This window comes from Cutaneotrichosporon oleaginosum (genome assembly GCF_008065305.1).
Source record: "Cutaneotrichosporon oleaginosum strain ATCC 20508 chromosome Unknown ATCC20508_contig06, whole genome shotgun sequence".
Lineage (NCBI taxonomy): Eukaryota > Fungi > Basidiomycota > Tremellomycetes > Trichosporonales > Trichosporonaceae > Cutaneotrichosporon > Cutaneotrichosporon oleaginosum.
In genome coordinates this window covers 230,028-251,093 of record NW_027072175.1, presented here as the reverse complement: position 1 = coordinate 251,093, position 21,066 = coordinate 230,028, and the positions used below count along the sequence as shown (strand labels likewise).

Here is a 21,066-nt window from a genome sequence, read left to right as displayed (position 1 = left end):
ATTGTGCACAGACAGGCATTCGTGGCAGCGTAAGCCGCTTAGCTCGCCGCGCTAGCCGGCAGCCGGCGGCATGCATCGTGGCCTCGTCGTGGGCCATCCACTCGAGCGTCGAGCACCGAGCGTCGTGCACATCTCGTCGTTGTCCGAGCACGGCGGTATCGAATCTGCACACGCCGCCTGCTTCTCCCGACTCGGACGACGCCGGCCGGTATCACCCGTAGCCTAATACGAGATTAGCTTTTCGCTTTATTCAACTCTAATTCCTCGTCTCCAGCCCATCGGCAATCTCTCCAAGCGCCGGCTTGCGTCATGCATCCATGCATCCACGACGTCCACAACATCGGCATGCTCGGCAGCTCGGGCGCCATCGCTCATCGACGTCGACGTGCTACGTATGCAGCATGGATCGCATAGATCGCTCCTGAAACTCGAATTTCGAACTCTGGATGCCAAGCCTGTCAAACGCACCGAGTCACGCCTCCACCGTCGAATCATCTCCCCGCGCCACTTGTTGATCCTCTCTCCATCTCGCAATCTCTTCGCATCCCGCACATTCCGCTCTCCTCCGCCTTCGCCCTCCGCCCTTCGCCCTCCGCCGGCATCGCACCGCCACTCGCGCCTGCCCCCACCCACCCACCCTCTCTTGCGCCCACACTCCCTCCGAAATCACCCTATGCTCCTCCTCCCCCTCCTCCCTCTCGCTCTCGCCGTACTGGGCCCCGCCTCCGCATCCGCATCCGCCTCCCCCTCCTCCCCCCTCTTCACCTTCCCAAACCTCAATGTGACGTAGTGAGTTGTTTCCATGTCTCGTTCATCCTGTCGCCTCACACAAGCTACTACGACGTCGCCGACTTTCCGTACCACCCCGCATGCGACGCGGCCGCCGGCGGGCCCGGGTGGGCGCAGCCCACGAACGAGGGGAGCACGGCGTGTGGGCCGAGCGTCAAGGATCTCGACACGAACGCCGTCGTCGCGATGAACGTCACGTGGCTCAACCAGAATGGATATGCGGCGCGCCTGACGGACCTGTGCGGGCGGGAGTGAGTGTTGTGTTGAGAGGGGGGGCGAGTGGAGGGCTGTGAGGGTGAAGACTGGCGGCAAGCCAGGCGTGGCGGCAATACGAGTAAGGTCGTAAACGCTAATCTCGCCTTTGAGATAGGCGAGACCGGGCGGCGCTTGCTCATAGCATTTCGAACTCGGCCACTCGCCTATCTCTGCCCCCGGGTGTGCTCCGTCCAGTTTCGAGACGCACGCGATGCCGCCATGGCGTGTGCATCACTTCGCCGCAGCTGCCGCTGCCGCAGCTGGAGCTGGACACCATCCTCTGCCCACACTTCACGCTCGACTAACACCCAGAGTCCAGATATGGAAGGAGGGGAAACAAGTCACGATGAAAGGCGGCCCCTTCTTCCTCTGGGAGGGATGCCAGGCGTGCGCCACGCTCCCCCGCATCGACGTCAGCCTCAACGCCTACATCGCCGCCACCGGCGATAAAGAGTGTTTCCGCGGCACGGTCGGCGGCTTCGACGTGTTCGTCATGGACAACTTTGTGCGCCGCGCGCGCGCGGCAAAGACACTGCTCAACGTACCGGCGTTGGCGGCGGGCTTCACCCTCGCACTCACCCTCGCCCTCGTGTAGCTTCGTCGTGTCGTTCTTGGGTTTGGGTCTAATCGTTGTATGCATGGGACTGTACATGGATCTAGATGCAGTCGAGAAGCGAACCGAGGAGCATGCCGCCCGCGAGGCCCGCGGCCACACCCAGGCGGATCTGCGAGCGGCGCGCCGACTGCGCATTCATATACGCCTGGCGTGAGCACAATATGGGGGAGACGTACAACTCTGATGTCCGGCACGGGGGCGAGCCCGTCCGCCGCAATGCTTGACTCGGCTGCGCCCTCGCCGTTGATCTTCTTGCCGGCCTCGGACGCGGGCGTCTTGCCGTTGGCCGCGTTGACGGCGCTGGTCGACTCGGGCGCCTTGCAGTTGGCGGGGCAGTCCGGCCCCAGCTGTCCATCCGCCTGCAAGACGTCCTCGCATAGCTTGCGGAACTCGGCGGCGTCGGCGTCCGCCGCCGCGCAGAGGAGCGCGACTTCGCGGTCCACGCTGTCCTGGCACGCACGGCGCGCGCGCACCTCCGCCGCAAGGTCGTCGATTTTGCGCAGCAGCGCGGCCTCTTCGTGCGTCGTGTGCAGTATGCGCTTGAGGAGCAGGTCGGTGCCGTACGCCGTGAAGACGAAGACGGCGATGAGGAGCATGCCCATGATAGGCTTTTGAAGGAGAGTGGTGTACGTGGACGGGAGAGCTGGGGGCTGCGCTCGTCGAGGCGAGGCGAGGCGAGGTGGGTCAAGCGAGAGTGAGAGTGGTCGGAGATGAGAGAGTGAAGGACGAGAAATGTCGTGTCAGAGATCAGAAGGAAGGCGGGGGAGCGAGGGAGGATGGATCAGCATGCACTTCGCACCTCGGTGGCTTCTGTCACGTAACTCCATCTTCAGTCTTACAGCCCTCCGACTTGTAGCCAGCACTCTGTCAGCCGTCCCGACGACGGATCACGACCACCACTGCTTGCAGCCAGCGCGAGCCTGATTTTTTGTCAGAGGGTGAGGTGAGGACGAGGGGTACGCCACCCCGCACAGGCCAGCGGTCACGACCGACGCGCTTCCCAGGGTGGGGTGGGATGTTGCGGGCTGAGGTCAAGTTTGCGCCGCTGGTTTTTCTGCATACCTGCACCGCCGCTGGAAGAACTCTTGGTCGAAGCGCTGCTTGGTGAGCGACGCATGTGGTCGTGCCCGACAGAGACCTTGCGCCCGTGAAGGTGACTGGCGGTGACTGATCAAGGTTGGTGCGCGCCCTCGCACCTTTCACGGTGACTTCAAGCCAACTCATCTGCCAGCTGCCAGGGTGGTCTTTATTGGCCGTCACATGCCAGTTGCTTGAGCATTGCAAGGTCAAACTAAGCCGTACCTACGCCCAAGTCATCCTAACATGTCAATCCATAACCATCCTAACCTCTACTCATCTACAATCTACCACTCTACCTTAATGCTTGAAGAAGAAGTCGATGCGCTTGTTACCCTTGTCCGTCGTGGTGCGGAGATACTCCTCCTTCTGCGCGGCGGTCCAGTTATCCCACTTCTTCGCCTTGCTCTTATTGCGGAAGACGTACCACGCCTTGGCGAGCCAGAAGAACACGGCGCTCGCGCTAATGATGCCGAGGAGCACGCGGTTGCCGCGGTGGTAGTACGGCGCGTCGTCTGGCTGGTAGACGTTGGACGCGATGAGCGTCGCGCTCTGCACAAACATGTTGTACAGCGAGGACGCGACAGTGCGTGTGCGCACCGAGCCGGCGTTCATCGACGTCGTGGACACAAGGATCGGGTGCGGGTATGGATACGCGATGAGGACGGTGAGGAGCGCCCACTTTGCCCATTTGTTGATCGTGTCGGGGACGAGGACGAGGGCGATGAAGCACACGAGCAGCCAGTACTGCGACAGCGAGGCGACGAGGAAGCGTTCCTTCACGCGTCGGGAGGTGTACCCGAGCATAAGGTTGGTGAGGATCGTGCCGACTTGAGACGGGATTTGGAGCATGTTCGTCTGGAACGTGTTGAAGCCGAGCGAGCGCAGCGTGAGCGTAAAGTATGCTTGGACGGTGCCGGGCGCAATGCCCCAGAGGATGCCGAGGAGGTACACCGGCCAGAGGTCGTAGTCCGTGAGGCTCTGCCAGAGCTGCTTGAGGCTGAGGCCCTCGCGATTATGCATGTCGCTCTTGGTCGGGTCATCGCGGATGACCTTGTTGACGATAATAATCTCCTCGCGCTCCGTGAACCACGGCTTGCGGCGCCAGCGCGTCTTGGTCTGCGTTGGGCCGGGCGGCATCCAGAAGAACGCGAAGAGGCCAATAAGGAATGTGAGGGCGCCCTCGATGGCAAAGAGCCAGCGCCAGCCGGCAGTGTTTGTCACATGCCGCAGCTGGAGGAGGCCGGCGGCGAGGAATGCGCCAATGATGTTGGTCGCGGTCAGCGAGACGTAGAAGTACGACAGGCGGATGGTGAGTTCGTTGGCGGTGTAGTAGTATGACAAGTACAAAATTGTGTCGGCGATAAAGCCGCCCTCGATCAGGCCGATCAGGCAGCGCGTGATGTAGAAGCCGGTGAGGTTTGAGAGCGCGCACTGTGTGATGGCGACGACGCTCCACGCCATCATCTGGATGGGAATCCACACATCTGACCCGAGCTTTTTCGAGACTATATCAGCGCGGCAGGCAGGGTTCACCTACTCATCTGCGAGGGCAGCTCGGCGAACAGGAAAGAACAGTAAAAGATTGTCTGGCCGATATTGTAATGGTAGGTGGTGAGGCCGAGGTCGTGGAGCATGTTGTCGCTGAGCGCGTTGGAGATGTTGCTGCGGTCGAGGCACAGGCACCCAAAGAAGACGCAGGCGGCGAACGCCACGCGCAAGTCAATCTTGCGCAGCAGCTTGGTTTCCTCCTCTTTTGTCCATGTTGCCGCGGGGTCCCAGCGATGTTTGCTCTCCCAGCTGTCGGGGGGCTCGTAGAACCTGCTGTCAGCAGAGTTGACGACGAAATGGAGGTACGCACTTCTGCAGCTGCTCGGAACTAGACGCCGCAGACGTCACCGAGCTCTGCCCCTTCTCCTCGTCGGCCGAGTATTCGCTGTCGGAGCGCCCGGGGGCGGTCACGCCTGGCGCGCTCACCGAGGGATTGGTGACGCCCGCAGTGTCGGTGATAGGGGGCGCAGGGAGGGACATTTCGTGTAAGTGGCCCTCCATCCAACAACGCCCACATCCTTATATGGACGCCGATAGGGATTGCTGCGGAGCAGGTTATCAAAAGGGAAGCGGCCGGGTAGCAACGACATGCACCACTGCAAAGTCGCAATGTCGCGTTGCCCGCATCTCCACTTCGCTGGAGCTGTAAAGGTCTCGCGGGCTTCCGCCCCACCGCCTGCCACTTCGCGCACCACCCGCAGAAGCACGCCTGATACACCCCGCACCAAGGTATTCTTCCGGCTCTTTCAACTCCATTCTCAAGTCATGCAGGCCATCCAAGCCAAAGATAGCGAAATTGGCGTCTCTCTACAGGTCGCTCGGTATGGCGCACATTGTGCCACATGCTTCATCAGCGTAAGCACGGGCCGTGCCTGAATTGACCGACCAAGGACCAGGTGATATTCGCCGAGGTGGCGACATGCTGAATCCGGATCACACCATCAGTAGTCCATCGCAGTCGCTCCATCACCACCCCCATCGCCGCTAACCCTCTGTTCACATGCACGTTCAAACGTCATGTGAACAACCCCGCACGCAACACCCCCTCCTCCGCGGCCAACTTCCGGGTCAGGGAACGTGCGTCCAGTGACGGATTGCGCAAGCCGGGGTGCTGCTGCCGAGTCGGCATCTGCACTGGCAGTGATGTCTCTATCTGCAGAGGAGCGGCCGCCGTGAAATTACCACTGCCTTTGCGCTTGGCGGCTTAGAGTGAGCCTGACAGGCTATCGACGAGCCGCACATCTATGGGCTCGACGTGCCGCGTCGCATGCCGCCTCGATAGCCCCGGCGGACTATACACCGGCGGACTATACACCAGCCAACACCGGCTCGAGATCCCGGCCAGCTTGGCACAGCTGGAATGCACATCTCACACATCACTCACCACGACTCATGTCACATACCGCACTAGCGAGCTCACGCGCTCGCGATATTGAAACATGACGTGACTTCGGGCGACGCCGACAGCTCGTCGAGTGGAGTGGATGTGTGAGGAGTATATGAAGGCCGTCGCGACGTCAGACAGCATATTAACAAGCCCATCAACAAGCCCTCCTTCAACTCTCAAGTCTCCAACAACACCATGGCTCCCGTCGCAGTCGAGAACGTCCCCACCGCTCCCGCCGTCGAGTCGCTCAAGGCGCAGCTCGCCGCGACCTCGCTCGTTGACCTCCGCGCCTACCCGCACATCGACAACACGCCGGGCATCGGCACCGAGTTCCACGCCGGTGGGTTGCAGATCGGCGATGTCCTCGCGGACCCAGCCAAGATCAAGGCGCTTGGCCGCCTCGTGTCGGAGCGCGGCGTCGTCTTCTTCCGCGACGCAGACATCACCCCCGAGCAGCAGAAGGTGCTCGTGCAGGCGCTCGGCGAGGCCGGCGGCAAGCCCGCCTCCTCGGGCCTGCACGTCCACCCCCTCACCCTGCCCGGCCAGGTGGACGGGGATGAGATCAGCGTGATTTCGAACAAGTTCGTCTTCGGCGAGAAGTTCAAGCGCGAGGACGGCGACATACGCAACCGCCGCTGGGGCAAGGACCAGTGGGTAAGTACTGGCAGCAGCGTCAATCAGAGCTAATCGCAGCACTCGGACATTACCTTTGAGAACGTGCCGTCTGACTACGCGTCCCTCGTGATCCGCACGCTCCCCAAGGTCGGAGGCGACACGTTGTGGGCGTCGGCGTACGACGCATACGACCGCCTCTCCGAGCCCCTCCAGCGCCTCCTTGAGGGCCTCACGGCGCAGCACAGCGGCGAGTCCTTCCTGCGCATCAACGCCGTGTACGGCGGCAAGCCTGTGCGCGAGCCCCGCGGCTCGCCCGACAACGTCGGCCAGGACCTGCTTACGGTCCACCCTGTGATCCGCACCAACCCTGTGACGGGGTGGAAGGGGCTGTTCGTCAACAAGGGCTTCACGAAGCGCATTGTGGAGCTGACTGCGCCCGAGAGCGATGCGCTCCTCGACTTCCTCTTCGACCACATCAGTGCAAACCACGACATCCAGGTGCGCTTCCGGTGGGAGAAGAACTCGCTCGCTATCTGGGATAACCGCTCCACCTTCCACGCGGCGACTGCCGACCTCGACGGCATCCTTCGTGAGGGGACGCGCTCCGTCTCGCTCGGCGAGCGCCCATACTACGACCCCAAGAGCAAGAGCCGCCGCGAGGACCTCGAGGCGCGCGAGAAGAGCGGCAACTAGAGGGTCAGACGAGGGTCATCAGCACGTAGTGTGGTTCATGTGTACATTTCATTGCAGTTGCTAAGCTAGGGCTTTTTCAGCGGGAGGATACATTTCAGCTACGACTTATGCTCCAGCTTGGCCGTCAACTTGCGCTCATACGCCAGCACAGCTTGGAGAAGGACCTCAGTCCCGACAGCGCTGCCGTCAGCCCCTTCCTTAACACACTCACATGTCCTCTGGCGTCGCATACTCGCTCGGGTGGTGGCTGATTCCATCGCGGCAGCGGATGAAACACATGGCCGTGGGACACGTACGTGCAGTGAACACCGAGTCGTGGCCGGCGCCACTGACCAGGTCCTCGTGCGCCATGCCCGTCGCCTCCGCCGCATGGCGCACACACGCCACGGCCTCGGTATCAAACACGGTTGGCTGAACAGCCGTGAGCGTGTCCCACCGGGTGATTTCCACACCCTCCTCCCCGGCGATGATAGTTGCAAATTCGGCCCGCATCGTGCCCTCGAGCGCCGCCATCCCTTCAGCTGTGTGATGCCGGAGATCGAGGTGGAAAACGACATCGTCCATGACGCAGTTTGTGCTCTGGGCCGCGGTGCTTCCCACCCGCCCGATCGTACACAGCCCGCCGAGAGACTGCGCGACGCGCTCGGCCGCGAGCACGAGCTTGGCAAACGCGATAAGGGGGTCGCGACGATACGCGAACGGCGTGGTGCCCGCGTGGCTGCCCCGCCCTTGCAGCGCGATCTCGAACCACCGCCAGCCCTGCACGCCGCTCACGGCCGCGACGGGCTGCTTAGCCTCGTGAAGAATCGGGCCTTGCTCGATGTGCAGCTCGAAGTGGGCTGTCAGGGGGTTGGAAGTGTGCGACGCCTCCAACTCGCCCAGCATGCCGTGCCGCTCTAGTTCGGCGCGTACGCTCACCCCCGCCTCGTCCGTGCGCGAGTGGCTACGTTAGCTGTATCTGAGTAGTAACTCACCCGTACTGGAGGGACAGAGCGCCAGCGTACACCCCGCTTCCGAGACAGGAGGGAACGAAGCGTGCGCCCTCCTCGTTCGTCCAGCACACAGCCGCGACGGGGTAAGCGGTCCTGTAAGCCGCCTCGTCCAGAGCGCGCAGTATCTCGAGGCCAGCGAGCACGCCAAGGATGCCGTCGTATCGCCCCCCCGTGGGCTGAGTGTCCAAGTGGCTGCCCACTGCAATAGGAGGTAGGTCGTAGCGGCCTGGGCGCACCGCAAAGATGTTGCCCATAGCATCGATGTGGACTGCGCAGCCTAGGGCTTTTGTCTCGGCGATGAACCACCGGCGCACGGATGCGTCGGCGTCGCTCAGAGCCAGACGTGCCATGCCGCCGTCCGGCGTGCAGCCCCATTCGCACGAGGCTTGGATGGTCGCGTTCATGCGTGCGGAGTTGGTTTTGGGAGTCTGGATGGTCATACTGTGCGAATCCTGTTCCGTGAAGGGTAAGCACGATTAGTTCAACAAGGTCTTCAACTTTTATCCCAACTTGCGTGCTCACGCTCAGCGGAACGCAGGTGGCGGAAACCTCCAACGAGCCCACCATCGGCGTGCCGACATGACATTGAGAGACGGAGGTGAGATCACGGACCAACTCTCACCATACGCTTCCGCCTCGTGCCTGGATCAAGCGACCACATCCGCCTGACAAGCGGCCTTGCCGCTTCGCTTTCCATATCCGCTCACTCGTCGTGGATCTAGCTTCCGACTTCATGCTTCCGATCCACTCGAGTCTTCCATGCGCCTTCTGGTGCATCCGCATCCGCTGCATGGCACAGCTCGCCGGATCAGCTGCGCCTCCTTCGTTGCGCTTCGAAGTCGAAGAAGCCGATTTCAATCGGATCCTCGATGGGTTGGTCGGTGATCTACGCTTCCTCCCACTTGCCCATTTCTCACTTCCCTTTTCTACTTCCACTTCCACCTCCACATCAAAGCTGTGGAGCGAGCAAGCACAACTGACGACTTCTGCCTTGACCTTGATGGCTTCACCACCCTCTCGCCACTTCTTCCTACAAAGAGACTGTTACCTGTCACGCCCCGGCTGAATTGTTCGTGTCACGCTACCAGCCGCAGGCGCAATCGAACATTGGCGATCGCACTTCGGCGACGTCGATGTCGTCCTCGACGACGTGGGAGACACACATGCGAATCACTACCTCGCTTCTAATGGAAGCACCGCATCGCTGCATCGAAGCAGGCAAGTCGCCGCTCGCACGGGCCGTGGGCGTGGGATGAGGCTGTGGTGATGCAGCCACCTCGCCGGACGGGGGGCTGAACGACGCCCATCCAACGTCTATCCTAACGCCCCTTCTGACACTTGAAACCGTACAAACAAAGTTCCCCAGATGTCCACTCTTGCCACCTTATCACTTCTTACTTCTTCACTTCGTCTCACCACTGACATCGCCTGCCATGCCGCGGCGCCGCTTCAGCACGCCTGCTAAGCTGCAGCAGCCCAAGCCGCTGCGACATACGCTTGTACGCGCGCGCTCCGACGAAGGCTGGATGCTGCTCGAGCGCGGCAATTTCGAGGTGTACCTGCCCGCGCTACCCAGTGAGTCGAACTTGGAAAACGGAGTATAGCCTGATGCCAGCCGCGTGGAGCACCGACGGCCTCCCCCTCTCCCATCAGCCGAGCATCCAGGCGCTCACCCACGCCTGCGCTGATGCCGACTCCCTCTCCAGCGTCGAGGCTGATGTTGGCCATCTCACCATCCCGGTCCGCACGAGCAGCCTGGAAATCGCACGGCGCGATTCCGAGAGCGGTGTTCACGTCCGCCCATCACTGGACGTCGTGGAGATGTCCCGCTCCAGTCTAGATGCGCCCAATGTGCCGTCCAAGTTTGTGTACAAGACGCCTTCGTTCATTATTCACGAGCGCGATTGCTTCCCCTTCCGACCCGCGATCCTCGTGCAGGCGCCGACGCCGCCTCGCGCTGTCTCGGGCCCAAACGCCACTGGCGCCTTTACAGCGCCGCCTCTCACGCCGCCCTCAACCATAATAAAGGAGCCGGCGCCCCTCCCCTTTCCGCTCGTGCCGCGTGATCCTTCCATCACGTCGATCCCCTCCCTTTCCGCCGCCTCGCTTCACTCGACACTGTCCCCTTCCATCTCCTCTCCCCCGCCTGTTCCCACGCACCTGCCACCTCCCGTCGACACTACACCCCGCGAGCTCGCCGAGCGCTCTGAGCGTGTTCAAACCCTCTCCGACTCGGTCATGCGCTCGCGCGCCTACTCGGCGCTCATGAACCGACACTGTGAAACCCTGAGCGTGGCGCTCGAGTCCACCGCCGAGCTGCAAGATGCTCGCGCCGAGATCGTGCGCCTCAAATCCAAGGTCGCGCAATACCGCGCCGTCAACCGCACGCTTGTGGACTGGGGGATGAGGTTGCGAGAGGAGAACGAGGTGCTTCGCGCTGAGGCGGGGGATGCGCCGGGCGTGGTGTTGTTTGACCCGGAGCGACACATGAGGAGCAGAGATGACGATGAGGGGTACGAACTGGGCGAGAAGGGGTATGAGGAGGACAGCTGGCGCATAGACGAGGGCGACGAAGAAGACGAGTATGGGTATGACGAGGGTGTGTTTTAGCCTAGATGTTAGCGGACATTTGCAGTTGTTGTTTCATGCACCCCTTTTGTTTGTTCTGCGCTGTAAGTCCATGCCTGCCTGGCGGCCTGGCGGAGCTTACAACAGCCTGCCTTGCGTGGTAGACGACATATCGCTGCTGCGTCTCGAATGGAACTGCGAGCTGGCGATGATTTGAGTGTGGGCTGTGAGATGCAGTGAGTGTGAGTAAGAATCCGGAGGACCTCGGTGATGTGCCTCACTCCCTCTTTGCCACATCCAGCACCTTCCTTCGACGTACCGTAAGCCTGGTTGCGTCAACTCCTCTTACTCTACTCTCCACCGCCGTTGCGATCCTCAACGCCGCCCTCGCCGTGTCCATCAAGGGCAGCACCTGATGGCCCGCCACCGTCATCCAGCTACGGCCGTTGCCCATCACCCATGCTCATGCGTCCCCGAATGCATCAGTCCGCGCAGCCAAGCCCGCCTTCCTCGCCATCTTACGCAGGGATCATGATACCCGCCCACTCTGCGCCGCGGAGCCGTGTCGGCGGCTGCACTCTCCCCGAGCGCCCCGACGCCGCCCCATCCGACGTTCCTCGGGATATCACTCCACTCCGACCGACACACTCCGATACGCACCGTCAACCTCCCGCGCGCAGTCCAGTCATGTTTGGTGTTGATCAGTGCGTCTCTGTCAGCGCTACGCTCTTACACTGCTGCCGCCATGATTGTCGACACATCTTGCGTTCATGAGACAGGGAGCGACAGCAAAACGAGGGCCAAGACGGGAGCCCGTGATAGCGCGCGCCGTGTCATTCGGGAGTGCGGGGAATGGCGCGAAACTGAACGGTTTCCGGAGGGTGATGGGATGAATGACGCACGTGGGGCGGCGTTTTCGGAGTTGTTAGGAGGGAGGGGTGGAGGCGGACCTGGCGGGGGGAGGGGGAGTCAGGGAGTAGAGCGGGCGGCGGAGTGAGCCGGACCGTGCAGCCAACACTTTTGCGCGACAGGGTCCAACCCCGTTCAGCTCAAAGGGTCTCACAGCCGTCACCACTCGCTCGCTTGCCCCAACTGCCCCCCCACTCATCTCTCTCTCTCTCTCTCTCTTGTATCCTCTTTCTCTTTATCTCTCTCTCTTGGTCTCGCAAAAAACACTTGTAATCACCACTCAAAATGCCTTACAAGTCCAACCCCCTCTTCAACCCCGCCGCCTCGTTCTACGCCCCCGCGGCCACCGAGGCTAAGGCTACCCCCACCGGCGCTGACCTCTACGCTCGGTGAGTGTCCCATCGCACCGAAATGTCAAAAGTGTCCATTTTCTGACGTGCAGCTTCGCCCTCGCCGGTGCTCTCGGCTGTGCCATCACCCACGGTGCCCTCACCCCCGTCGATGTCGTCAAGACCCGTATCCAGCTCTCGCCCGAGGTCTACAACAAGGTGAGTAGCTAAAATCGGAGCAATGGCGCCGTTCCTCCGGCGTCAATGCGTTCTCAGCTCCGGCGGCCATCCATTCCTGCCGTTTGGGGCCGTTTTGGGCTTCTGGAGTTACGGTGGGCTGCGCGCTGGTTGAGCAGCGTATCAGGCGCCAGTCTGCGACCAGCGCGCCGTTGCTGCTGCGCCCCGAGCAGCGCCAGCCTCTCGTTATCTGCTGCTTTTGCCGACTCTCGCTCACTCCTAGGGCATGATCACCGCCTTCCGCCAGGTTATCTCGTCTGAGGGTGCCGGTGCTCTCCTCACTGGTCTCGGCCCCACCGTTGTCGGCTACGCCATCCAGGGTGCCTTCAAGTTCGGTGGTTACGAGTTCTGGAAGAAGCAGGCCATCGAGTACCTCGGTGTCGAGAAGGCCTCGCAGAACCGCCAGGCCGTCTACCTCGGTGCCTCGGGTATCGCCGAGTTCTTCGCCGACATTGCCCTCTGCCCCCTCGAGGCCACCCGTATCCGTCTCGTCTCGCAGCCCACCTTCGCCTCGGGCCTTGCCAGCGGTTTCCTCCGCATCCTCCGCGAGGAGGGCCCCGGCGCCTTCTACGCCGGCTTCGGCCCCATTCTCTTCAAGCAGATCCCCTACACCATGGCCAAGTTCGCCGTGTACGAGATCGCTGTTGAGAAGATCCTCCAGGCCACCCACAAGAAGAAGGACGAGCTCACCCAGGGCCAGACCACCGGCCTTAACCTCACCGCCGGTCTTATCGCCGGTATGGCCGCCGCTGTCATCTCGCAGCCCGCCGACACCCTCCTCTCGAAGATCAACAAGACCAAGGGCGAGCCCGGACAGGGCGTCACCTCGCGTCTCATCCAGATGGCCGGCCAGCTCGGTGTCAAGGGTCTCTTCACCGGCATGGGCGCTCGTCTTGTCATGATCGGTACCCTCACCGCCGGTAAGTCAAACTCCACAGGCTCGCAACTGACAACCAGGCCAGTTCCTTATCTACGGCGACATCAAGCGGATGCTCAACGCCACCGGTGGCGTCGAGATCGCTGCCGTCCCCAAGTAATTCTAGACAGCGCGACTTGTGGATGCAGTGGATGCAGAGAGAGACGCATGGGGTGGTGAAAGTCACCGAATCGCCGATTATCTCACTGATCTTCCGGGGATCTTCCCGGTATCCCCCTGATCTTCCGCTGACCTTTCCGCTGTGTTTCTCAGTCTGACGATCCGGCGAGTGTGAACGATGGTGTGCGCGGTTCCAAGCTCGAGTGCAGGATTCAGCTCGAGGAGGGTCAAGGGGAGGCCGTGCTGCGAGGTCAGTCCGATATAGCGGAGTACAGCCACCTTTGTTCCAGAGCCAACCACTGTCTGCTCTGTATCTCCGCCCGCTGCGCTGGATCGGCGCGGGGTCCTGGTCTGGTCCGCCGCGTACTCGACTCCTTTGCGCGAGCCATTGGCGGCCGTATCCCCGCACCGCTTCCTCTGCAGCTCTGCAGCTCACCAAACCAGCACGGAGCGCAGCAATCCGTTCTCCACGGCACCAGCAGCGACCCCGTCGCGCCCGATCTGGCGCGTCCCAAAGCGATCTGGCGACCTGGCGACGCGCCTCGCGCCTCGCGCCCTCGCAGCGTCGTGATCCACTATGATCTGACCTGGCGCCGCTCCTCCGCCGCTCACGCTACGCTACGCTCCCGTCTCGCACACAATCCTACGTAAGCCACCCCAGCCTGCGGCCCAAGCGCCGAGCCGTGCCTTCCGGCAAAGTCTCGTGTCGGCGCGTGCCGCGTCCGACCTGAGCCGTTCTCCGGTTCGGTTTGGCGAGGACCGTGGGTGCGACAGGCAATGCGTCCTGGAATGGAGACCTAACACAGTAAACCAGATGAATCGATTACAATCTGGCAGATGCACCGCAAGGGCTTGCAAGTATCTGTGACTGTCTGTTACGCCGACAATCAGGGAGAGCATTGTGATGGGTGAAGGGCAGAATGCTGGTCACTCTCCGCTGTATACGGGGCACATCAGCACCGCCTGCGGTTGTAAGCCGTGTCCTCACGATGCGTGCTTTGGACCGTAGATTACTGAGGCCTGCAGGCTTGAGGATCTGATCGAGAATTTATAGAAAATCGAGATGAATGAGTGTGCGCATCAGTGAGCTGTGTATACCCACTGCCAATCAGCCCCCTTGACATACATGTGCATTCTAGCTGCTCTATGCCTTAGATCGGTAGTGGAGGATCATGTCCGGCCCGCCCTTCCAGTAGTACTGCTTCAATGTCGACACCTTCATGTCCGGATCTGCGATGTGCTGTCCACACAACAGCTCGAGCGTGTCCTCTGGCCTCTTTCGGGGAGTGTCGGGCAAGCCGCTCATAGCGCTCGCATCGGACAGAGCGCGTTCTCGCCCATCCTCGCGCGAGAGCACGCCTTGGAGGTGCTCCAAGACGCCGCGGACGCGCGCGGTGCGGCTCGCGGCCACCTTCAGCCCTTTGCCCGAGTCGCGGGGCACGCCTTCCGGAAGCAGGATGAGCGCGATCTTGGGCGGTTGCCGCTCCTGCGGCGTCGCGGAAGTAAAAAGGAAGTTGAGCAGCCAGAAGGGGCTGTTCATTTCGAGTGGCTCGATGTCCCGCTCCGTGCTCCCCACCGTCGAGCGGTACGTGACGATGTACGCTCCGTCCGCGTGCGCCTGCTCGCTGATGATCACGTGCGTGCTCGGCGGGATACGGAGCGCCGGCGCATCCGTCCCGCTCGGCGGCGCGAAGGGTCGACTTCGCACCATGTCGAGGAACAAGAGCTGCTGCCGGTCCCGGTCTGAAAGCTTGGACACTTCCTCGGTCTTCTCCTCACGCTTGCTCTCGGTGACAGTGGCCATCGGTGCCTCAACCGTCTTCTTCTTGCCGAAGCCCTTGAAGCCCTTCTTCAACAGCCCGCCCGAGCTCTTGTCCTTTTCGGTGCTTGCCGGTGTCACCGGCGTGACAGACGACGGCGTCTTGTCTCCACTGCCCGCGTCCTTTCGAAGGGAGAAGTAGTCGCGACTTGCCGGCACGCTGCCTGGAGTTATGTGGTTGCTCGCGCTTGGCGAGCTCATCCCCGGCGCAGCGGGCGAGATGCTCGCCGCCTTCACTGCCGGGAGAGACAGCCACCCGCTCGCGGCAGGGGCACTCTGCCCGAGAGGCGTGCCTTCTGGTCGTATGGCAGGTGTCTGCGCGCGCGTCGCAAGGCCAGCTATGTTTATACTCGGTGTTATGCCGCCACCAAGCGAGGCATTGCTCAGTGCACGTTGCCGGTGTCGAGGCGACTTGATGGGGATGTGCAGGGGCGTTTGCGGGCTCCGGCCGACGCTGGGTAGCGAGGATGTCGCGCTGGTCGGCGACGTGCTAGCTATATCCTCTTGCTCTGCCTTTATGAGGCCTCGGAAGAGGTTGGCTAATGTGGTCTTGCCAATGTTGATCGCGTTCGAATCCTCCAATTCGTGCTCGTCGAGTCCGATCTCTTCGGCCAGAATCTCAGCCGAGAACACACGGTCACCCTCAAGATGAACCGTGATTTGGCCCACTTTGGTGTCCAGCTGACACCATGGTAATACACTGTTCTTCCCCTCGATGCGGCGCTGCACAAGCTCGAGCACTTCTTGCGGGTGCAGTTTTATCTCCTGACGCACGTCTGTGACGCCGCGTTCGAGTGTGAGCGCTTCGGCCACATCCTCTGGTGAGAAGCGACCGAGACATTCGCCGCGGATAAGGTGCCATAACGCAATCTCGCCCTTTGTGTCAAGTGTAAGCGCGTGCACACGGTCGTTGAGACACAGGCTGCGGATCAGACCTGGAGACCCCTTTATGACCTCAATTGGCTCCCGGCGGTACGGCTTGGCCTCGCTTGTGATCTCGCGGTCCTCGAACGCGCGCCGCGCAATGTCCCGTGGGTTCATCGTACGTTCCCGCGTGGCGGTTTCGGGCAAGTCCTCTGGGCCCCGTCCAGATGCTAGAGATGCAGCTGACATGCCCGCATGAGACAGGCCAAAGGAGTAAGGCGAGTCTGGAAGGCCAAGGCACACCAAGCTCTCGTATGGGATTCCATGAAGCAGCACGCCCTCCTCGTCGTCCTCGGACAGTATCGAGTTGGGGATGCTGGCGCCCGACAATGTCGAGCGGCGGTAACCAGAATTGTTGAGACGCTCGCGCACACCAGAAGGAAGATTACCGGGAGATGCAGGTGGAGAGGTAGGGCCGAGGGTAGGGCTACCTCCCTCTGGACGGGTTACGGGAGAAGGAGCGAAGGCAATTGTTCTCGAGTCACGGCTATCGGTGCGCATCAGCGGCTCGGCTGCGTCATCAAGCGACAAGCGCTTGTTACGAAGGGGGTTGGGGTCCATGATCGATGTCGGCTCAAAGCCCGAGCCAAGGTGCGTGGAGACAAGCGGCTCGTCGGCGCCATCATCCAGCTCACGTTGATACGACGCGCCGTCGTGATCCGCGTCCAAGCGGTTGACGCGACGCCCGACGTCGCGCCAGCAGCGAACATCTGAGCTCGACGTCGCCGTCCACACGTATTCGTCATCCATTGCGCAGATGGAGCGGATGGCCTCATCGCCCGTTTTGCTCTCGTAATCGCCTGGGACGCCCGGCTCGCCCTCTCTCGCCAGGACAAGACATTCTCCCTCTGACATGTCTCCGCACTGCTCGACATCGACCACACAGAGATGGCCGTCGCGCGAGCCCGAGTAGAACCGTTCGAGATTCGGGTGGGTCGAGAACAACGACCACACGGACGAGGTGTGGTGGTTGAAAGTATGCAAGCAGCGATGCTCGCCGACCGACCAGAGCCTGGCGTCAGTATTCGCCGAGAGGGATTAGTCAGGCGAAACATACTTAATGGTCGTGTCTGAGCTTCCTGTGAGCATGTACCGCCCATCGTCACTGAAGAGGATGGAGCGCACGCATTCAGTGTGGCCGACGAGCTTCGTAACGGATCGCTCGCCAGCGCGTGGATCCCACAGACGCACAACACGCTCGGGCGTGCCAGCCGCTAAAGAGTGACCAGCTGGGTCTGCACATTAGCATACGCTGTCACCCGAAGACTCACCGACACCAAGCGCGTAGATACTACCCCACTCGCCTTCGAGGCCGGACCCGCCGTGGTCGTCGATTTCGCTCAGGCGCACCTTCAGGACTGGCTCGTTGGGCTTTGGGCACGCAATGTCCCACACAGAGATATCGCGGTCGAGCGCGCCGGAGAATAGAACGCCCGGATGGCGCGCGAACGCGAGCGAGCGCACGTAGTCGGTGTGATGCCCAATGAGGGCAGGCACGGTATCGTCGTCGCAATCATGCGGGCTCCATGCACGAATCGTGCGATCAGAAGAAGCAGTGATGACTGTCTGATTCATGTTGCAAAGAACCATGGCATTCACCCAGTCCGTGTGCGTTTGCACGCTCTCACGGAACGTCGTTGGCGGTGGAGCCTAGCGGTCAGCTTCGCCGCGCGCTCATTATATCTCACCTGTCTCGCGATGGCTGCATGATCGACCTCCCAGCGGTCCTCGTAAGTGACGTCTTTCCGCTTTTTGGGCGCTCCCGAGGCATCCGGAGTTCCCTCCTCATCCTCTGACGAGCTGTAGTAGGCGCCCTGGTCATCCCCATCGTCATCCTCCCAGTCTGCGCCGCCATCGCCTAGTCGCTCCCACCGCACACGCCCGCCCGTCCCTCGCCCCGGAACAGGGCGGTACCGCTTTCCGCGCCTGCGGGTGTGCGGCACATGTGTCTCCCAACTAGCTACCAATCCATCGCGTCCGCCGGTATAGAGTATGCCGCCCGGAGCGTTGGTGCCGTGCAGTACGGTGGACGTGTCCAGCGCAAGAGTCGAGATGCCTAGGCGGTGTCGCGGGTGTCGTGACTGTTGCTGCGGCGGTGGGGAAGGGCTCGCAAATGGATTTCTGCTTCCAAAAGCGGCGGCACCGTTCCCGACGCCTGCCTTGGGCTTGATGTAGGGGTAGGAGCGGGCGTCGCCGCCTGGGGCGGCGCCGAAGCCAGGCAGCTCTAAGGTGACGGGCTCATGATCTGGGGGTGGAATGATGTAGGAGACGCGGCGTCGATTAGGTTCTTGGACGCCCACCATGGTGTGGGGGTGAGGAAAGAGAGGTGGGCAAAGTGTCGGCTGACGTTGAGCTGTGGGCGAGGGCGTGTGCGAGATGTCGTGTGATGCGGGGGAGTGACAAGAAGGGCGAGGCGTAGATGGTGGATGTGGATGATGGTTGGTAGTTGGTTGAGGCGAGAGAGAGATGCGAGGAGGCGCTGGAGAGGTGCGAGGAGAAAGTGAGGAGAGAGGGAGGATACGGATGGGATGGATATAATGATGGGTGATGAGGCGGCCCTTGCTAAGTCCACCTTGCCGCCCTCACCGCAGCGCTCCTTCCCCACCGTGCCCCAGATATCCCTCACAGATCACACATGGCATCTCGGCGTCATCGGTTCCATCTACGGCTATACCCCGACTGTACACGTCATTTACACGTGCACACCACGCTAGTGATACCACAGCCCTCCCCCCCCGGGCCCGAGGTTAGTAGCCAAAGATCGGACCGACCGCGGCAACGACGGATCAACGAATGAGTACGTCACACCGAGGACATTGAGCCAGTTCCGCACCGAGGAGGGATAGACATAGAGTCATCATCATCGTAGCACTCACACCACTCGACCTTGCTCTCTCCTCACTCTTCACCACCATGTCCTCTCCCAACACCGTCAAAGGCGGCGGCTTCTACCCATACCCCTACACCACAAGCCTGGGCTATACAAACCCAAGGGCTCAGCGCGTAGCCACTCTGCCGCCCACTCCGAGTTTCGAAGAACATCCCTCCCCCCTTCATGAGCCCCACACTTTTGTGCGCCACCGTCCGCGCAGGGCCATGTCGGTCGAGCGCATGCAATCGTAGGCAAAATCTTGACAGCAAGCAAGCAGATGAGCTGATGACAGGATCATTTCGGCCAAAGAGCGTAGTGTGACTGACTTTGTTGGCGTACCAATCTCACCAGAAGAGATCAAGCGACAGCCGAGGAAGGTGAGTTACGCGGTGTGCGGGAGCGAGATGTAGAAGCGAGTTGATTTTCTGTCGTCAGACGTCACCTGTCTTGACATAATGCAGATTGAAAGCAGCTAACATCAGCTTCGCAAATACTACGAACATCTCGATGCTATACATGACCATTACGAGGAGGTGGAAGGACTGCTGTCGGGCGAACTTCCTTCCATTATTGTGAGCTCGTTTCTCAACGAGCCCCACCGCAGCGACTCGGATCCACATAGAAACCGCTCAACCACCTCCCTTGGCGGTCTGAACGGGCAGCACTCGCATGCTGGGTCTCGCGCGGCATCACCCCACCCTCACTGGAACTTGCGATCTCTCAGACACTGGACTCCCATAGACGAGGGATTCGTGGGAACGAACGGGGACGAAGAAGCCGCTACCGAGCGGACGCCCCTTGTACTCGGAGCGAGGGAAGCGGAGCGGGAACGCATCGTGACGCTGGCCATCAACAGTGAGTTGAACTGGTTCTCACGACAGTTAACAACAGTCAACACTGTCGTCAACTTTCTTCTCGTGGGCGCCAAGGTCGTGGCGGTGTACTACTCGTCCTCGATCTCGCTCATCGCGTCCCTTGTTGATTCAGCGCTCGACTTGCTGTCCACATTCATCATTGTTGGGACGAACTGGGCCATCGGAGTGCCGACAGACAGGCATTTGGTGAGGCCCTTCCACTTTCTCAGGCTGACCACAGTACCCGGCTGGGAAGAGGAGGTTTGAGCCCCTCGGTGTGGTACGTCAGCAAGCACACCTTCGCTTACCGCAGCTCATCTTCTCGGTCGTCATGATCATCTCGTTTATCCAGGTATTCATCGAGTCATTGCAACGTTTGCACCGCGCAATTCGCGGAGACACTACTCCTGTTGATCTGAGTATGGTCGGCATCGCCACAATGCTGGCTACTATCGGTGTGAAGGCTGTGCTGTCAGTCTTTTGCTGCAGAGAGTGCTTACCTGCAGCTGGGTGTGGTGCTCCAACATCCCCTCATCTTCGGTCCAAGCTCTGGCTCAAGACGCAGAGAACGATGTTTGGCTGAACGTGATCTCTTTGTCCTTTCCGGTGAACTACGCCCCCTGTTCATGCCTGACACCCAGTACATTGGGCACCGGCTTGGGTCAAACTTGCTCGATCCCATCGGTGGTCTGTGCCTCTCGGCTTACATCGTCATTGAGTGGATCAAGACGTTGCTACAGAACTTTGCCAACCGTAAGTCCCTGAGGCGCGAGGTGTAAAGAGCGAGGAGCGTGGAGCAAGGAGGTAGTACTCATACGGCAGTGTCCGGAAAGAGGGCCGCCTCTGAACAGTACACGCGTGTGCTTTACATGGTGTCGCGCTTCAATCCGGTCCTTGAGATCTCGGACATTGAAGTGTATCACATTGGGTGAGTAACCCACGCCACGGCTGAACTGATGTGAAAGTGACGACCTTGTTGTTGAAGTAGACGTGATTTTGCCCCGCAAGACCACACTCCGTTTCGCTCATGACATTGGCGAAACTATCCAGTGAGCTTAACCGAGTTTGATGGTAGCTGACTGCCGCAGATGCATGCTGGAGAAGTGAGCTGGAGACGTCGGATAGCGTTGACCCCAGTCTTGACGGTGTGCTTCGTGCCTATGTTCAGTGCGTCGCTGGTGCTCCCGTGGACAAAGCTGACCGTTCAGCACTGACTACTCGTCCTCCAATCCGTGAGTTTTTTTACAATGGGGGCTTGAGAGCGCTCGGACGGCTGACGCCGCAGGTCTCAACACACGGCCCGCCATAAGGATGGCCCCAATCCGGTTCCCCTCCGAGCTCCGTCACCAGAGGAGGAGTCTCCCTCCATGTCAGGATCTGCAACGCCGAGAGCCTCTGATGGCTTTCCCTTCCCCGCGCGGGGACGTGAAGTTGAGCGGAGATGAGGACGAGGTTGAGGAGGGATGAGAACCAGGAAACAGGAAACAGGAAACAGGAAACGAAAGGGGTTGGGCATTGCACCCGACGCCATTGCGCACGGACC

The 21,066-nt window shown here is 61.0% G+C and overlaps 10 protein-coding genes across 10 annotated transcripts; 6 read left to right on the top strand and 4 right to left on the bottom strand.

Annotated features, from left to right (window-relative positions):
- Nucleotides 1-673: 673 nt before the first annotated feature.
- Nucleotides 674-1,639, top strand: COLE_06523 (uncharacterized protein; the record flags this gene model as incomplete). Its single annotated transcript, XM_018425967.2, has 3 exons — nucleotides 674-789; nucleotides 834-1,040; nucleotides 1,357-1,639. The coding sequence occupies 3 exons, from the start codon at nucleotides 674-676 to the stop codon at nucleotides 1,637-1,639; spliced, it is 606 nt and encodes a 201-aa protein (XP_018280279.1).
- A 61-nt stretch (nucleotides 1,640-1,700) lies between these two features.
- On the bottom strand, nucleotides 1,701-2,262 carry COLE_06522 (uncharacterized protein; the record flags this gene model as incomplete). Its single annotated transcript, XM_018425966.1, has 2 exons — nucleotides 1,701-1,805; nucleotides 1,837-2,262. 2 exons carry the CDS (start codon nucleotides 2,260-2,262, stop codon nucleotides 1,701-1,703), a joined length of 531 nt encoding a protein of 176 aa, XP_018280278.1.
- Nucleotides 2,263-3,037: 775 nt separating this feature from the next.
- On the bottom strand, nucleotides 3,038-4,768 carry COLE_06521 (uncharacterized protein; the record flags this gene model as incomplete). Its single annotated transcript, XM_018421272.1, has 3 exons — nucleotides 3,038-4,245; nucleotides 4,278-4,561; nucleotides 4,599-4,768. The coding sequence occupies 3 exons, from the start codon at nucleotides 4,766-4,768 to the stop codon at nucleotides 3,038-3,040; spliced, it is 1,662 nt and encodes a 553-aa protein (XP_018280277.1).
- Nucleotides 4,769-5,870: 1,102 nt separating this feature from the next.
- COLE_06520 (uncharacterized protein) lies at nucleotides 5,871-6,983 on the top strand (the record flags this gene model as incomplete). The annotated part of the gene is made up of 2 exons (XM_018420292.1): nucleotides 5,871-6,329; nucleotides 6,369-6,983. 2 exons carry the CDS (start codon nucleotides 5,871-5,873, stop codon nucleotides 6,981-6,983), a joined length of 1,074 nt encoding a protein of 357 aa, XP_018280276.1.
- A 98-nt stretch (nucleotides 6,984-7,081) lies between these two features.
- COLE_06519 (uncharacterized protein) lies at nucleotides 7,082-8,415 on the bottom strand (the record flags this gene model as incomplete). The annotated part of the gene is made up of 3 exons (XM_018426544.2): nucleotides 7,082-7,163; nucleotides 7,195-7,926; nucleotides 7,958-8,415. 3 exons carry the CDS (start codon nucleotides 8,413-8,415, stop codon nucleotides 7,082-7,084), a joined length of 1,272 nt encoding a protein of 423 aa, XP_018280275.1.
- A 293-nt stretch (nucleotides 8,416-8,708) lies between these two features.
- On the top strand, nucleotides 8,709-9,041 carry COLE_06518 (uncharacterized protein; the record flags this gene model as incomplete). The annotated part of the gene is made up of 1 exon (XM_018427178.2): nucleotides 8,709-9,041. One exon carries the CDS (start codon nucleotides 8,709-8,711, stop codon nucleotides 9,039-9,041), a length of 333 nt encoding a protein of 110 aa, XP_018280274.1.
- Nucleotides 9,042-9,408: 367 nt separating this feature from the next.
- On the top strand, nucleotides 9,409-10,585 carry COLE_06517 (uncharacterized protein; the record flags this gene model as incomplete). Its single annotated transcript, XM_018425277.1, has 2 exons — nucleotides 9,409-9,550; nucleotides 9,591-10,585. 2 exons carry the CDS (start codon nucleotides 9,409-9,411, stop codon nucleotides 10,583-10,585), a joined length of 1,137 nt encoding a protein of 378 aa, XP_018280273.1.
- Nucleotides 10,586-11,737: 1,152 nt separating this feature from the next.
- COLE_06516 (uncharacterized protein) lies at nucleotides 11,738-13,055 on the top strand (the record flags this gene model as incomplete). Its single annotated transcript, XM_018422690.2, has 4 exons — nucleotides 11,738-11,841; nucleotides 11,895-12,000; nucleotides 12,242-12,938; nucleotides 12,976-13,055. The coding sequence occupies 4 exons, from the start codon at nucleotides 11,738-11,740 to the stop codon at nucleotides 13,053-13,055; spliced, it is 987 nt and encodes a 328-aa protein (XP_018280272.1).
- Nucleotides 13,056-14,198: 1,143 nt separating this feature from the next.
- COLE_06515 (uncharacterized protein) lies at nucleotides 14,199-18,100 on the bottom strand (the record flags this gene model as incomplete). Its single annotated transcript, XM_018422689.2, has 4 exons — nucleotides 14,199-16,809; nucleotides 16,855-17,032; nucleotides 17,069-17,447; nucleotides 17,486-18,100. 4 exons carry the CDS (start codon nucleotides 18,098-18,100, stop codon nucleotides 14,199-14,201), a joined length of 3,783 nt encoding a protein of 1,260 aa, XP_018280271.1.
- A 610-nt stretch (nucleotides 18,101-18,710) lies between these two features.
- COLE_06514 (uncharacterized protein) lies at nucleotides 18,711-20,576 on the top strand (the record flags this gene model as incomplete). The annotated part of the gene is made up of 10 exons (XM_018422688.2): nucleotides 18,711-18,916; nucleotides 18,962-19,046; nucleotides 19,152-19,524; nucleotides 19,561-19,730; nucleotides 19,765-19,803; nucleotides 19,837-19,994; nucleotides 20,030-20,129; nucleotides 20,165-20,276; nucleotides 20,346-20,451; nucleotides 20,489-20,576. 10 exons carry the CDS (start codon nucleotides 18,711-18,713, stop codon nucleotides 20,574-20,576), a joined length of 1,437 nt encoding a protein of 478 aa, XP_018280270.2.
- Nucleotides 20,577-21,066: the final 490 nt, after the last annotated feature.